Source organism: Pyxicephalus adspersus, chromosome 1 (assembly GCF_032062135.1).
Source record: "Pyxicephalus adspersus chromosome 1, UCB_Pads_2.0, whole genome shotgun sequence".
Taxonomy (NCBI): domain Eukaryota; kingdom Metazoa; phylum Chordata; class Amphibia; order Anura; family Pyxicephalidae; genus Pyxicephalus; species Pyxicephalus adspersus.
In genome coordinates this window covers 37606348-37623686 of record NC_092858.1, presented here as the reverse complement: position 1 = coordinate 37623686, position 17339 = coordinate 37606348, and the positions used below count along the sequence as shown (strand labels likewise).

General features: G+C 35.3%; 1 protein-coding gene across 5 annotated transcripts in view; it reads right to left on the bottom strand.

Moving 5' to 3' along the window:
* Positions 1-17339, bottom strand: part of SCN8A (sodium voltage-gated channel alpha subunit 8) — an 82338-nt gene that overhangs the window by 7343 nt on the left and 57656 nt on the right. For 3 of the 5 annotated variants that reach the window (XM_072406889.1, XM_072406904.1, XM_072406897.1), the window contains 10 exons: positions 16521-16877; positions 15050-15514; positions 13519-13636; positions 12281-12435; positions 11730-11903; positions 9739-9861; positions 3041-3325; positions 2811-2864; positions 2136-2273; positions 704-808 (listed from right to left, as the gene is read on the bottom strand). In XM_072406889.1, the coding sequence (XP_072262990.1) occupies positions 704-808; positions 2136-2273; positions 2811-2864; positions 3041-3325; positions 9739-9861; positions 11730-11903; positions 12281-12435; positions 13519-13636; positions 15050-15514; positions 16521-16877 (1974 nt within the window). The remainder of the gene's footprint in view (positions 1-703; positions 809-2135; positions 2274-2810; positions 2865-3040; positions 3326-9738; positions 9862-11729; positions 11904-12280; positions 12436-13518; positions 13637-15049; positions 15515-16520; positions 16878-17339) is intronic. The other 2 variants (XM_072406912.1, XM_072406919.1) reach the window with 1 other exon arrangement.

Genomic DNA, 17339 nt, shown 5'->3' with positions numbered 1-17339 from the left:
CGCCGTTCGCGTACACGTCCCTCAACGATTCCTGATGATGTCAGTGCATACGACCGTAGACGGGGGTCGTAGCAGGAAATTCAAATATCTTGTATTGGATTTAATACAAAGTCCTGTATCCAATCCAATACAAAATATTACAAAATATTATTATGTGGTTTTTGTCTATAGGTATGTGACGTTGGCCTGTTTTAAAAATTACCACACTAGGGAGGTGTTTTAGAAAAATATAGTATAATACAGTATACTGAATTATTGCATTTTCAGTATTTTTTATTTATTTATGCATTCTTGTTTAAGCTGATTTTTGTGTTTTTTATTTTATTATTAAAGTTAATTTTTTTTTTACATGATTGTTTGTTTCAAACTTTATTATATTCAGGATATCTACTAGGCCCTTGTTCGGACATATTTCTGTAAGTTACAGGTCTACAATTTAAAAAAAATCTTCATGAAAAACAGTGTACTGCTTTTGGTACAGAAATCCAGACATCAGTGAAACGCCCAGGAGGTTAAAGACTGTATTAAGGGACAACATAAAGGGTTTAAAAATCATGCAGGTGTGTTCATTAAAAGGAATTAATTGTATTTTTAAATATAAAAAATATTTTCATAAAGTCAAGAACATATAAATGTGTTCAGTTGAAGAAGGCCCTACATAAATGCACCTGAACATACTGTACAAATATCACAAGGGCCTTACCAATGGCCTAGGGATGGGTTTTTGAGGTTTCTTCGAACCTAGTTTCTTCATAGCATTGTAGTATTTTTTCTGCTCTTCTGTCATGAAGATATCCTGACCTCCAAAGTAGAGGAGAAAACACAAAACTGGTTATAACCTGAATATATATGACAACTTGGGAAAACATCACATACCAATAGCTCTTTGCCAGTAGTAGAATTACTCAATTCAAAAGTAAAACATTGGACTCGTCAAAAAGAAATACCAATAAATATCTCAAATACATAAAAATTTCTCTGTTTTATCTCTTTAACATTCTTTAAGTAAACAAAAAAACTGTCAGCCAAAAACCCATTGAGCACCTAACTTATAGTGCCTCTGCTACACCTAAATCAAGGTGTTGAAAGGCCAATCCAAATTTTTCCATAGTGGACTACAGAACAGGGCATGTGTTCTATAGTCCATCTAGAAAGAATTTAGGAAGGAATAACAACACTGCATGAGATTTCAATGAAGCATAAGGAAAGTTGTCAGACAGTAAAATATTCAATTAATTTTTGCCTGCTCACATGGTGCTTTCTGTACTTGCAGAAAATTTAAATAGACAAAGCATTAGGATGTGTATGTTTTAGGAAGATGTACCAAGTATGTGGAAGTTTATTTTATCATTTTGTTCACACATATAACTTAACCTTGTCTTGTGTAAATAATTGCGGATCAAACAGATCTAAATACAAAACATACACGTGAATACAGAATGTGCAAATCTTGTTTTCCCTATTGGAGAACCATGATCAAGACAAGCCCTTCCCAAAACTATACTGTCCCCCTTGATATCCTTCCTAAAGGATTTAATTTTTTTCTAACATTTTACAGTGCTCGCCCAGTAAATACACAATGCTCTGTCTGTTTAGTGTCTAGAACATTACAGGTAGTCCCTGGGTTACATACGAGATAGGGACTGTAGGTTTGTTCTTAAGTTGAATTTGTTTGTAAGTCGGAACAGGTACATTATTTAAATAGGTGTAATTAGGACATATGTTTGTCAACATATTACTGGGCAGAATCACAAACAAAACAAAAAACAAAAAAAAACTTTATGGAACCTGGACATTCGTTAACTACTGGAGCAAGTTGTGCTTTGATATGCAACAAAAAAAAAACAACTGCAGAGTTTGTCTTTGTCATTAAAGAGTTACAAGAGGCTGCAGAAAGAGCTCAGTCCTTAAGATCACCCTCAACCTCAGCTGTGTTTAGCAAAAGACTTCTGCAACTCATGTGAACCACCCCCTCCCCCCTTTAAGCCTCCATTCTGCACAGGAGCTAGCAGGGAATCCCTGTTCGTATCTAGGAGTCGTCCGTATGTCGGATGTTCTTAGCCCAGGGACTACCTGTATTGCCTTACATTGGAAATGCTGTAATGTCATTCATAGTTTACAACAATAATACTTATCTTTTTCTTCTGTTGGTTAAAGTTATCAATGATGACACCAATGAATAAATTTAGGGTGAAAAAAGACCCAAAGATGATAAAAATAACAAAGTAAATATACATATAGATGTTGTCTTCATATTGTGGCTGTTCTGTGACCTAAAACATGTAAATATTATGTTATAATACATCCTAAAACACAGAAATGTAATTTTTTACAAATTACATAAAAACCTAATATACAAGGGGATAATAACAACTGCATTCATAAATTTCTCCCCCAGCACATTTATATTCCATGTAGACCCCTTAAAATGTTTATGTACTAAATGACATATTACTTTCAGCAAGATCCATTGCAAAAGATATAAAAAGACATTCAACAGAAGGGCACAATAGAAAAAGTGAAAGAAGTTAACTAAAGCTGGTAACTAAGGGAAGTCTTTCTAAGAAATGTATCCCTTCGCTAACTAAAAAAAAAACACAGTATTTTCTGCAGGGGCTCAGAAGGCCACTCAGTAAGTGGCAGAAGGCTGCTGTTTGGCCATGGGGGCTGAATAGCTCAGTCACACGTGTGCACTGGTAAATCAAAGATGTGCTGCACTGTTGTTAAACACAGACCATTAATCTGTAAACACAGTTTATTTCTACTAGAATTAGTTGAGTTTCACTTCTCATAGCTGTAAGCATGCTCACCCTTCTAGAGTCTACTGCTGCATACATAATATCCATCCATCCTTTAAACGTAGCCTTAAGAAAAAGTACAATGAAAACAAAATGAATGCATTCAATAAATGTACTTTCCAAAGAACATCATTATATAGCAGACAATTACAAGCTGTAAGGTTTTTACTTCCAATATAGATATGTTAACAAAAAAAAAAACACAACTGGTATGAGTAATATACACATAAAGTAGAGCTTACTATTTGTAGCAATGCAAGATATCCAGCTCCAACGTTGTCAAAGTTTATCTTTACATTTTTCCATCTGACTTCAGAAAAGTTCTGATTTATGAGATTTTCACATTCTGACTGATTGTTTACTTCATCTATTAGGAATCTGTATTCAGCTGTCTCATTGTAACAGTAGTAATATTTGCCGGCAAACAAGTTGACACCCATGATGCTGAAAATCAGCCAAAATATAAGGCAGACCAGCAACACATTCATAATTGAAGGGATTGCTCCGACCAAAGCGTTGACTACAACCTGTGTTGGAAGGAAATAAAACTGTAGTAAAATCCATAACCTACTAGCTGAACAAATATTTTAAAATATGAAGGGTGGGGTTATTGGGATTAAAGGCCACTAACAGGTATGCTTTGATTAAAAAGCAGAGTTCGTATGAAAGACGAGGTTTTATAACAAAACAGATTCTTTGAACAGTATATACCAAAGTTAATGTCGGATTTTAGAATAAACATTGACACCCTGGATAAGTTAGTGCCACAAAAACATTTAAAGAAAATATGCAAAAAACACATTGTGTTTCATCGGTTCACAGCATTAAAGGGAACAAGCTTGCTTTGCTTGTAATTTTGGGACACAGACCATCTTCTACAGCTGAATTCACATGTGTTCTGCACTCATCTGTAGCCTTTCTTTTAGGCTTCTAATACCATCTATTTTAACTGAATTTTCATCTAACACTTGTTTTTTGTTTTATAGATATGGTTGGGGGGATTTCCTGCCACTGAAAAGAATCTACAGTGTATATCTGCCCCAGTGACTGAGAGGATGCATTTGTAATCACACATATTTTTGTATGTGTTTAAGCCTCTGTCAAGCTGACTACTGCCCCATTCAGTATATTGATCCCACAGTAACAGTGATCACTGGAACAGTGAGAAGGAATCTGCCAGCGTAAATACATAAAGCAAAACAAGTCGAAGAGAAATCCTATCCCTTGCATTCTCTATCCTAAACGTAAAAATAAATATAAAACTTCAGGCTAGCATAACTTTAAAGTAGACATATAATAGGTAGCCTTATCCCCTATAAATTTATGGACAATGGATTAAGGCAGCATGTAAATGGCCAGTTAGGTTCCCAATAAGAAAGTGGGTGCAGGGGAAAGATCTCACGTACCTAGTAAATCAGTGAATGAGAAAAATTACTATTGAAAGGTTGGTTAGAAAACTTGAACATGCTATTGTATATATTATAATCAAGGCACCAGAAATAGTGCAGAGAATGAGCTTAGAAGATGTCAGGGAAGTTGGCAGCTGAGCAAAGGAATAGCTAGAAGATGCAGGGCAATCTCTTAAATAGGGACATCATCTTGACAAGAAATAGCATGTATTACCATTAGAAATCATTAATCTCGAAGATTAACCTAAAGTACAACTTTTTATATTTTTAATCATTGGGCTTCCACCTTCTGCATTTATAAATGTGGTCAAGTTACACTTACCTTCTCTATGCTACAGTGCAATCCCTAACTATGTTCTCCACCTTTTTTGAGTTGATTTTGGGAGTCATCATCTTTAAGCTCAAGCTAGTATTACTCCAGGAAGAATGACCAAACACACTCATCCCTCCTTCCCGAAAAGACGAGGAAAGACTTGTGACATCACCGGATCAGCAGGACTGCAGTATTAGGTTGGGATTGACAGTTTATATGCAGAGATGCAAGTTTTGCTTTACCATTCTGCACAAAGCATCAGTGTAATCCATTTTATCATTTTAACAGGCTCAAACAATAAATTGTAGTTACCTTTATGCTGTGATTCTGCTTTGCTGATGTTATATCAATGTTTTTAATGTCAATGGTTGGTAATCTGAACTTCAAGTCACTTTAAGAGTCAAAAAGCTACAAAGTACAACACTATGGAGAAAAAGGGGCTTTACAAGACAAATGCCCCAAAATGCCTTAGCTGGACGTTTGCGGTGTTCAAAAATGCCATGTGACACTAATTTACCTGCAGGATGTGTTAATTATTTATATTCATATCCGCAAGTGGCCTTTACAAGTACAATTTAAAGGTCAGCAGAGATAACCATGTTTGAGCATTTGAAGTGGGAAGTATTAAAAAGGCCATATTTGTGAATACACAGGTCATATAAATATATATCAGGCAGCCAGCTGAGCATGCATGTTATGCAAGCTCAAATTGTAAAAAAGCCATATTCCCTCCTTTTTAACTCCAAAGAGACACATTGTGAGTGTTTGCTAAAAATATTTAACCATCAGTTGTCTCTCTATTTACTTTATATATACAGTTTGAAAAGATACAGCTTACTGCTTAAATCTGATAAGAACAACTAGAAGCAGAACAAGCAGATTCTACTTCTCATGAATAACAAACATTAAATTATTTTTTTAACCTCCAAAAATCGTATTTTATTTTGTTCCATGTTATTGTTGTTTCAGAATAGACTTGGGATTCTAAAGCCCATCTTTAAAAACCTGATTAGTAGCAGTGGAGATGAAGGTTATTTCAAACTTTACAAACTTTCCAACAATCAGGGAACAATTCCTTTTTAAGAGCATATGTTGCCCCCTACAATAAAGCCCAATTCCACCCAATATTTAACTTTATAATGGATGTGAAGAAGGGTAAAAACTTTTTTATGGTTTTTTATTGCTGTCAGAAGACACTAAGACAAATAGTATTTTGTACTATAACAGAAGTATAGAGCATTCTCCCAAAACTAGAACACAGATAACACACTAACCTACGTTTTTTACCCTTCCCAGCTCTAATAAAAGATTTTAAATACATCTTGACATGTGTTGCACTGTTGAGCTGTCCACTCATAAGTTAAGTTGTCCTTATGAGTGTCACACTTACCTCTTCCTCACTAAAGCACAGGCACCTCTCTCCTGCACATGCGGGCAGTTCTGACCCTGGGCATGCCTGCTCTCCAAAGATTTATCATTTTCGCCCATCCCACCAGCCAATCAGGAAATAGCCTCTTAATCATCCCTGGCTTTTTAGCTAGCTTTAACACAGCACTTGTGCAATGTGTTTCCACTATTGCCAAGCCCCCTAGCTCTGCTGAGCATTTCCCATACACCTGCTGTTTATTTCAGTGCTCTCCATGTCCAGCTCCTATGTTAACCCCTTATTGCCCAATCTGCCTGTTTCCTTGTACTGTTCCACTGTTCTTCTGTATCTGCAGTGATCCCTGTGTCCCCCATGTCACCTGTCGCTTCCTGTGTTCCTTGTGTCTGTGGTGACCCTGTGTCGCCAGCATCTATTCCCTGGATTTCTGGTTCTTGACCACTGGCTTAGTCCTGACCTTTCTTGCCTGTTGCCTGCCTCGAACCTGGCTTTCCTTGACAACTCTCCCTTCTAGTAATTTGGTACTGTGCATCATCCTGCCCACCCTGGTATGCCCTAGGACACCAACCTGGCAGTAACCTGCAGCGCAACATCCTCACCACTAGAGACTCTAGAGAAGACCTGGTTACTGCTTGAATTCATGCGCGTTGGCTCTTCTTAGGCCTCACACCACTTCTGTGCAAGCCGTAGCACCCCCAAGAATCTCATCTCCCCAAGCGTAACAATGAGTCAATGTTTAGAGATCAAACACTACATTTTTTAAAAAATACATATTTATTAAAATAAATATAGTTTATATTTAATAATGTATATTTTTGCAATTTGACATGAGCTTTACATAGTACATGACCTTGCATGTGAAGAGTAGTTTAAATTTTTTTAATACATTAATATAAATTTTAAAAAGGTGTTTGTGCCTAATAATCACAAATAAATGATGTAGCCTAAAGTTATATTGCTGAACCAAATGCATTGAAAGAAGTTTCCCCAACCCTTGAGTCCTAAGAGGGAACATGGCTTTTATGTGAGTTTGTGCATTGGCAGTTAATATATTGCATGCATGTTTCACTGCATTAATACCACTTACAAAACAAACTAAAGAAACATGGTAGTTCTTTCCAAGAGCAAGTTAACATGAAGCTGAGAATGCAAAGAACTACAGTACATGTAATGATTCAAAGCTTGCACTACACATGCTTTCTATCATCATCGCTCATGGGTGTTAAACTACCTAGCAATATTGTATGTGATAATATGCAGGAGGATAGAATATAATTCACAACAAAACTTTTTTTTTATAAAAAAAAAAAAAAAAAAGCTGTGATAAAATGTACCCATCTTTTTTAGAGATGACCTCTTATTCCTGTGTAGTACCTGGAGATGTAGTTTCCCTCATGTACTTCCCACAGGTTGACTTAGGGACACACAGCTGCAGTTATAATATTAACACATGCACTGCTTCCTATGGGTGAATCTGGTGCTGTTTAGTACCAATAAAATACACTGGTTATGAAATCACTGTTTAATGATAGTGATATATTCTACCAAAATATACAGCAGTGTTGGTCCTGTTATTGTTTGCATGGGTTCTGTGCCTTTAGTACCTTTTCTCATTTTACATAAACTACCAGTACCTCGTGCTTTAAATTCCTATCAAATTGGAATTTTGCTGTGTCGGAAATCTCACCCTTTAGAGAAGTTGGTAACACAGAGATTGTTCCTACCTAACTTTGAAACTAACTTGAATAACAGTGTTTGAATCTAATAACAGAAGTGAGGGGCTTCAGAGGTTAGGAGAGAACCAGAAGTTTTATCTCCTTGAAACTCTGTGCAGTCCAACTCTGTTTATGAATGAGAACACAAAGTATCTCTAGTACAGCATTTTAACCTAAATTAATTAGATAATATGCCTAGAAAAAAGTGTGTGTGTGTGTGGGGGGAGGGGGGGAGGTACTGTACAAAGAAGTGCCTAAGGCAATGGGGAAAGGCAGAAAGCAAAACAGAAAAGGGATAAGGGATGAGGGATAATGGCAATTTGAAAATGTGATAGTAAAATAAGCAATTAGTAAACTAATAATAAAGGTTGGTTGGGTTTAGTCACATAGTATGTCCAATTATAGCTATTTTATCTTTATAAATATTGTAGTAAAGTTAACTATATGTGTGTGCGTGGAATACACTTCAGATTACTTTAAGTACAATAAGCTACATATGATATTACATCGTCTTTTTATAAAATCCAGCACTGTTGTACAGTGCACAGTATACCTATCAGAAACTATGAACAAAATATTAAAGGGTGAGTCTATCTAAAACATTTTTCATTTCTAAGTCCTCGCACATTGTGGTCATAAAAAATCATCTGGACACATGCATTTTTAGCCGAATCAAAAATAGACCAGCTCACCATCGTAGTAGTTTTGCATAGACTGATCCTTTAATAAGCACTCTGTACTATAAATAAATCATTATTTGTATTACAAAATGAGCATTCAAGGGAGATTAATGCCTTCCTTTAAACAGGAATCTGCCAATGTACACAGCAGCACAAGCCACAAAATGGACTTCTGTCCCCTTTTCTCTGTGATGCCAAATGAACTAAATTGGAATCCCATATTTAAAAATTATGTGTATATATATATATATATATATAATTGTATTATGTTACTTGTAATGGGTTACCTGTGATCATTTCAGAGATCAATACTTAACATAATCCAGTGTGTATGTCTTTGATAATAATAAACAAGAATGTTTTTGGACTACTATGGCTGGATCAAACTAAAGGGTTGAAAAAAGATATGTTAAGCTGGCAGCATAGGAGCTATTTTTTAGATACTTTTGTATTCCATGTGTGCTGCAATAAACTATGCATAATGATCATGCAACAGCATCTCAGAAAACAATTTTTTTATACTTGTGTGTCTAAATGTGCTAGAGGCACATTTATATGTATGTATGTATGTATTTTATAGTGCATTACCTGATTGTAAATTTACATACATACACGTTAATCTGAATTACTAACTAATTAGTATATATTTCCTTTTTTTATTTAAAGGGCACTAAATACTGAATATTACATTTTTAACATATAAAGTTTAACCAAGTTATTTTAGTCATTATGTAATTAATTATTTTGTAGGTTCAAAGACATGCTTATAAGTGTGGTATATCTATATTATTTTTTGAAAGAATAGGAAGACAATCATCTGATAGTAGAGTTCCTTCAGCCACAGTGATGGGACAGGGCGCCATAAAGCATAGAGAGAAGTGGGAGGAAGTGAAAAAGCTTTGCCGTCAGACAAGCCTTCCAGTCTTTAAAAGACTGGATTGAGAACAACAAGGTGCAGCAAGATAAATTGAACCAAAATGTCTTATATCTTTTTTTTTTTATAATAAACAAGAAAATGATACTGTCTCTCTTGGAAACAAACTAGGTAAGTCAAATTTCTTCAATGGATACCCAGTTACTAGGAAAATATAAAAGAAGCTAGGAACATCACTTGGTAAAGGGTTCAAATTCTTCTTTTTTGCACCTGGTGATTCTCCCTATAGATATATAGCAGGAAAACCCTCTGGGTGCTGGAGACAAGCCAGGCCAGATGAGAACAGCAAATGTTACAATGTACTACAAATGATATGTCATTTTGGGCCACTATTAATGTGATGAAGCAGCTGAATGCGTCTCCCTTGTTTGAGCAGAGGGTGCAGGGATAAGGAGGTCAGCAGCTGCATCATGAATTTTGAATTTCAATCCGGTTTGATCAGTTCTAGCATGCTTTAAACTGCTCCGTATGCATGCAGAAGGATCAGCTGCTTTCAGCATCTTACCCTCATCCCTTCAAATCGTGACAAGGCTCTTAGGGGTCTCAAAGCTCTTAAGGTCCTAAGGGACTTAATGGCACCTAGTTCCGAGTAGCCCAGGGCATTAGCTACAAGGCTTACTAAAGAGACCTACACAGAAACAGAAAAGCAAAGAGAGGTTCCAGACTGTTAGAGTCATAGCCTAACACTGATTGAACAGCCTGGATTCATGGCTGGGGCCATAGCTGTCTAAATCACTTGACAGAACCGACCTGGAAGGAAACATGGTTGAAAAAGGTATTAGAACGAGAAGGAGAAATACATGAAAGTGAAGCAGAACCACATGGATAGACAGTGGGGGTTTATTCAAGGCGGGGCTGACAAAATTCTTACCCTTGCCCTTCGCCTTCTGCAGGATACAGGTGCTTCCACTAAATGAAGCCAGACAAATTAAAGGTACCTGTGAGAAAGAATACAAACATATACAGCACATGCTTTTAACAAATATGTAATGTGGAAACTAAAGTCATGTATTGGCGTGACTATGATTGTGCCATGATTGGTCTTACTCTCTGTGTCCTGGTGTGTTTTTATATTTATGTAACTGATAATAGAGCGGTGGTTTTCACGAAGGGCCTCAAACATGCAGATGTCCTTGAAAAATACAATACAAATGTTAATGAGTAACCAATACATACCAAAATACAAATTAAAAATGTCAGCCTTTTTCTAGCCCTTCTGTGGGAACAAGGAAGAATTAACACACCTGTCAATTTTCACAATAGGAACTGACTGGGTCTACAACTCCATCTAAAAGGTGTACATGATATTTTGGCCCATAAATCAAGATGTTAATGCTTTTTTTCATTGTTTCTTGCCAGGGCCATGTTTGCAAATGGCAGGTGGTCTATATTAATACATGTCAGATACATAGGGAAAAATATCCTCACTTAGTAAATAAACAGTTGTACATTTTGTAGATTTGTTTTTTTTAAATAAACAGTTCCTAGATAGTATAAAATTAGGTATTTTCTTTCTAAATAATTAGACTGGGCTCCATCCTATGGGTTGGGCACAGTATATTCTGTATTGAAAAAAGTTGCTACAACCAATGCAAAGTACCCCAAGTAACATGTATATGTCATGCACCCCAAAAATAATAAACATACAATTAATTTTTGTTATTGTATTTTTATCAGCAAAAAATGTTGTTGGTTGGTTAAAACTTTTTAGGAGTTTTTAAAGGCTATATGACTCTTTGTAAGTGCTTTAAGCCTCTCCAAATGCTGCAGGCTGTGTTTTCTTTTCAGTCCAATAAATAAAACACTCAAAAATGTTCTGGTGGGAACAGGTCTACTGGAATGATTGGGAATTTCAAACACAGGCGTTTAAATGCTGAGGAAACAGTCCCTGTACACTTAGCCTTAGGGAACCATTAAGCTGAGCATGTGAATAACACTAATTAATTAGCCTTGTTCCTCTGGTTTAATCTCTTGCCGGACCATGTAATATGTTATGTAACTGCTGAATTCTTTTTGTAATATTACTTCTGTAATATTTATGTAATCAGATCATTCATATCCATACATTGTGGTCTTTTTTGTAATTAGGACACCTCAGTGTACCCTCTCTTAAACCACACACTACATTCCCTGGAACAACTTTACATCCCATCTATCCTTAGTTGAAAGAGCTGTTGTAGATTTTTTGGATCACTCATATGACTTCAAGCAATTGGGGACCATGAACAGGGAAGAAGCCTTTAATTGCTCTTGAAAGGAAATCATCACAGAATAAAGGAATTCAGGGCCCTCTTTCACCACTAGAACAACTGCACTAGGCAATGCTACTGACAACTTTCAAAAATTTACATGGAAGGAAGAGATAAGAAGCCAAATTAGAGGATTGTAGAGTTGTAGTTAAGTGAATAGGTACACCAGGGATTCCTCTCACAGTCAAGAAACATAATAAAGGCAATAATTTTTAAATTTGTACAAACATAAACGAATAATACATACATCAACAATGAGGAAGTCCAGCCAGCACCAGGCATTCGTGAAGAACTTGACAAATCCATAGGCCAACCACTTCAATAACATCTCCAAGATGAAAATATAAGTAAAAACTTTGTCTGCATACTCAAGAATTGTTCTAATGGTTTTGCGTTGTTCTATGTAGATATCTTCAAAAGCCTACCAAAAAATAACAAATTTCATAATGTACTTGACTGTTTATGTATTCATAGAATTTTGTGATCTAAAATAATCTTTAAAGGTGAACACACATCAAAGATATTTCACACTACATGGCCAGATCATTAGTAAGGGGAAATTCTGTCTTATTTTTCTATGCTGATATAGCATAGATGGAATGACATTATTCAACAACATAAAATACTGCATTATGCACTATATATAATCAACTTGCTGTACCAAACATTGCCCCTGCAATAAAATGTGTCTTAGCACTGCAGGCCTTTTCTATATAAGTGTATACAAGAAAATGAAGGAGATGCATTACTTTCTCCATGTTGTTTAAGAATTAAGGAAAAATGTAGAATATTACTTACCAGAGCACCAGAGCTTAACAAAATCATGAAGATGATAAAGGTTTCAAACCAGTTATGTTCCACTATCAGAAAACAAGTTTTCCGCAGGGTCCACCATGACTTTCCAATCCCCGCTTCTACACTGACTTGACAACATTTAAAACGAGCCACGCATCCTGTAATAAATACAAATTTCCTGTCTTACTCAAAGAAACATTGAATTATAATACATAATGAAAAAGCAGTACTGGTATAAATTTGTACATATGGCCATTTGAGAAGTAATTAGTGAATAAATATCCAAAGATACAAAAAAAAATCACAACAAGGACTCCATAGTGGGTTTTAGTAGTTTTCTTACAGCTTAGAAATACCAGCTATGTGTAGTACATGGCTAGCAGGCTGCCCAGGCTGGGAGCAGAAAGGTGACCAGTCTGTTTTGCTGAAATACGTTAGGTTTAATCTTCACTTCTTAATCTTAATCGGTTACTGGTTCTTTGTCAGTACTTTTGTCCGGATATTTCAGGACTAAACATACAGAAATACAAATCCATTTGCAAGAAGAAAAAAATATGACACGATAACAACCAAAACTGGTCCTCGATATAAAGTGCTGTGCTTATTTTAGCTATCCACAGAATATTATTTGAGGCTAGGAAAGGACATAGTAAAATACTTGTTTAAACAAACTTTTTGTAATAGCTTATAAGAAAAAAGTGTGTTTCAGGTCACTACATATTATAATTTCTCCCATTACTATACAGGTTTTCTATAAACAATAACAATGATCTGAATTTTCAACACAAGGGACACTTTGTATCTGCAGAATATGAAAACCACATCTGACCCAGAGGAAGGCAAAAACTGTATATATATAATATATGTATGATCTTGCCCATTGGGAGGCATTAATAACGGTTACCATTCATACCGTTGGACATAAAAAAAACTAAAAGTAATTTTCATGTGGGAGTTGTAAGTTACTAGAGCTTAAAAAAAAGAAACTGTCCAAATATTCATATCTATATATGCTACACCATAAGCTAATTATTAAAAAAAAATATAGGAATACATATAGAAACATAAATTTAATGAAAATAAAAGACATCAATAAAGGCTGAAGTTACATGTCTAGTGTTGGAGGTAAATATTAATGTATATAATTATCACAGGAGCATAATCATTCATTGTTCACAGAATGACTACCAACAATCATTTTTTGAATATCAACCTGTGTGCCATCCAAAGTAAAATCATACCATCTGTAAAGCAATTATCTGGATCCAGATATTCCTCTGGCTGTTCCACAGGAACCTCTTCTGCTTCTGGTTTTATATCTATGGTACTTCCTTCTGAAGAACTTGTGTCATCCAGTTTCTGTTATACAATTTGAAGAGAGATAAAATCACCTACAACATTTACTTACTTTATATATTTACTTTTTTTTGACTGGAAATTCAGAAAAACTTTTCAGTAAAATTATGGGTCTTTATTCTTAAGGTATGATCAAATAAAAAGTTTTTTATACAGTAGGCTATTTGTTGCCCTTTTTTTTCTTCTTTTGATTAGCATCAACAGTGAGGTCATCATGTTTATGGCAGTGATCAGTGCTTTGATTAAAATGCAAAAATTACCCTAAATTTAAAAAGTGGCATTGACAGATTCAATATTGTTTCTGCCATCAGTGGCCATCAGGGTGTTTGAAAATAAAAAACACCACTGATCTCCAAATGGCAATCAGCTGATCACCACTTTAGTAAATGGGCCCGTGTCATTAGATATGTTCTCCCTGTTGTGATAACTCACTTTGCTAATAATCATACTGATCACATATTCTGTCCTTGCATAACAATTCATTATGTCTATTGCCAGGTGGCAACCAGCACCCTTTGGCTAGTAATGGACCTACTACAAAAAGTCACTGACAAAACTGAATTTGTATCAACAAAGGAGCCATTGCTGACTAAAGACATAATGAAATCTATGTAAAACTTAATAAAAATTTTTAATGATAATGATTACCTTACCTTTTACCAATGTCTCTTTCAAAGAAACCTGTACTGAAATATGGATGCTGCCATTGCTCACTTCTCTTCTGAAAATACTATTTGCTTGATTGTCTTACACATTATTACTTCATGCCTTACGGAACAAACACACAGCTATTGTAGCCAAAAGAAAGTTGGAAAGTTTTGGTATAACAGCTCAAGGACCATTAGGACATCTACACTGTGCGTGTTTACTGTATGCACATTAATGTACATTGAGATAGGACGGCCCATTCATTTTGCTATTATTTATTTTTTATCATATGACACTAAAACACACAGTGGTACATCCCAATGGTTCAAATTTGTGCTAACAAAGTGGTAGGCCACATAGGTTCATTGGGTAGCCATTAAAAATAAATAGCACAGCAACACATCAAACTTGGTCTTGTGAATTAACATATATTGTTGTAACACATCACCACAATGCATGGGTTTCAATAGATATTTAGATTATTTAGAAAGCAAGGAAACCCCCTTATCAAACAAGAAAATACTTATGTGCTAAATAGGAATTCTGCTTTAAGGTTGTTGAAAAAATTAAAGGTTAATCATTTTCTTTCAAGCTGAATCAAATTTACTAAAGGATCTGATAATAAAAAATAAATCAGCCCATAAACTTTCAGATCATACCACCTCCTAAGGTCATAGTAATGGGATCACACTTTTATGCTGTAACTGCTTAGATATACCATTTGTAGTCTTAAGTAATTACAAACAGATTTTAGAATTAAAAACTCACATCTTTACTGCCTTCTTCGTCTGATGCACTGCTAAAATCCTCGGTGTTAAGATTCTCAAAATCAGACTCTCCTACTGCAATGGGCACTTTGACGGTGAGGTTTGGGTTGTTGATGAATGACATATGATCTTCGTCTATCATGTACTTCTCCACGCTGCTACCAATACCACTGGTAGTGCCATTTCCATTTTTCTGATATTCCATATCTCGAGTGATATCAACCCCTGCATGATTTACCAAGCAGCTCTTCTTCTCATACATGTCATCTAAAGGTTTCTCATCACCAGCCTTCTTCTTAAAGTGTGTTTGTATAAAATTGTGGACATTTAATTTAAGCCATGCAATGCCTTTTTTAATCCGAATGACAGCTATTTGGAGGTTGTTCATTTCTCCATCATCATCAGTGGCTGCCAGATTGTCAGCACTGAATGAACTCAGTAGCAAAGCAAGGAACAAGTTCAAAACCTACAAAAGAAACCCAAATATTAAATGTATCTCCTTTTAAAAAAATGTACTTGTACTTACATTTTTCGTTTAGTACCCTGTAAAGTCCCTATAACATAGATGTGGAAACAATGCTGCACTGCTCTGACTTCAGAGCAGAGTTGATATTGTCATATGGGCTGTGCCTGGTGCAGTACAGTAGGTTAAAAATGTTGCAGAGGATGTAGCTATAAGCATTGTCTATAAGCCTCACAACCACTTAGATTGTTAATTAATTAATAAGGATTTGTCTCAGTCAGTTGCGGTAAAACAAGTTTTTTTGTGTATCACATAGCATCTAGATTTGGTACTCAATTAGACTGTCACAGTCTTTAGTTGAACTTTAGGAGTTAGCATATGTAAACTTAGCAATAAAGCAGCATTTAAAGGAAATATTAGAGATGGGCAGTTCAAGTATGCACAAATTTGGTGCACAAATTGTGTTTAGAAAACATTATCATAAATTACTAGCAAGCCTTAATTTACCATTCTGTTTCTGTTGGCAGCCCTCTGATTTTCTAAGACTAGCCAATAGAATAAAATTTTCATTCACATTTAATTCATCGCATTTTTTATACACCAGTTTGTGCAGCCTTCAGAAATCCAGATCACCCCCAGAGATAACTAGTTATCTGTTTTCACAAATTGGAGGTGCCCCTCCATTGTCAGAGCCCTAACAAGTCTGACTTAACATTTATTGTGGACTATTGAGGATGAGCTGCTCAGAAAATCATCCTGTCTAGAAAAGTTTTTTGGACTCTGAGAAGCAGACAAGTACATTTTATAATGTACCGAATAGGTCAAGTAGATAAATATATTATGATTACCTTTTTTGATTATGCCTTTGCCTATGATATGTTTATATTTTTATATAATAATATATAGTGTGTGTGTATGTGTGTATATATATATATATATATATATATATATATTTATATTTATTACTATACTACTATACTAAATATGTCGAGCAAATAAACATACTAACCACCAAGTTACCAATAACCATGACCATCATGAAGACAACCAGACACATCGCTTGTCCTGCAACCTCCATGCAGTCCCACATGGTTTCAATCCATTCTCCACATAAAACACGGAAGACAATAAGGAAGGAGTGGAAAAAATCATTCATGTGCCATCTTGGAAGCACACAATCAGGATTTATTTTACAAACGCAGTCCTTGTAATTTTTGCCAAACAACTGCATTCCCACCACAGCAAAAATGAAGACAATAATGGCCAAAACAACAGTCAGGTTACCCAGGGCACCAACAGAGTTTCCAATGATTTTAATAAGCATGTTTAGAGTGGGCCAGGACTTGGCCAGCTTGAAGACTCTCAGCTGTTGATAAAACATAAAATATCCATTAACAAACAGAACAAACATATTATAAATATTAACAGTACCCATTCATGTCAATTGTATAACCAAAGAAAATGTGTATTCTAACATTTAACCATGTACTGTTATAGTTACGAGGAAGGCCATGTACAACAGCTCCAACCTATGCTGTCAATATGCCAGGCACTTACTGCTCTTTCAAGAAGCTTTAAAACACAAATCTGATCAATAGGTAAAAATAACCTATCATTGACAGTTTATGGAAACTAAGAAATGATTGAGTTCCAATGCTTATGTAAAGTGTTTGAAAATTGCTCTTTCTATGTCAAATATTAAAGAATATAAATACACCCATAAATATATTTTATTAGAAAAAAATTAATGTACCGTATTTTTCGGCGTATAAGACGCACTTTTTCTTCCCCAAAACTGGGGGGGAAAAGTGGGTGCGTCTTATACACC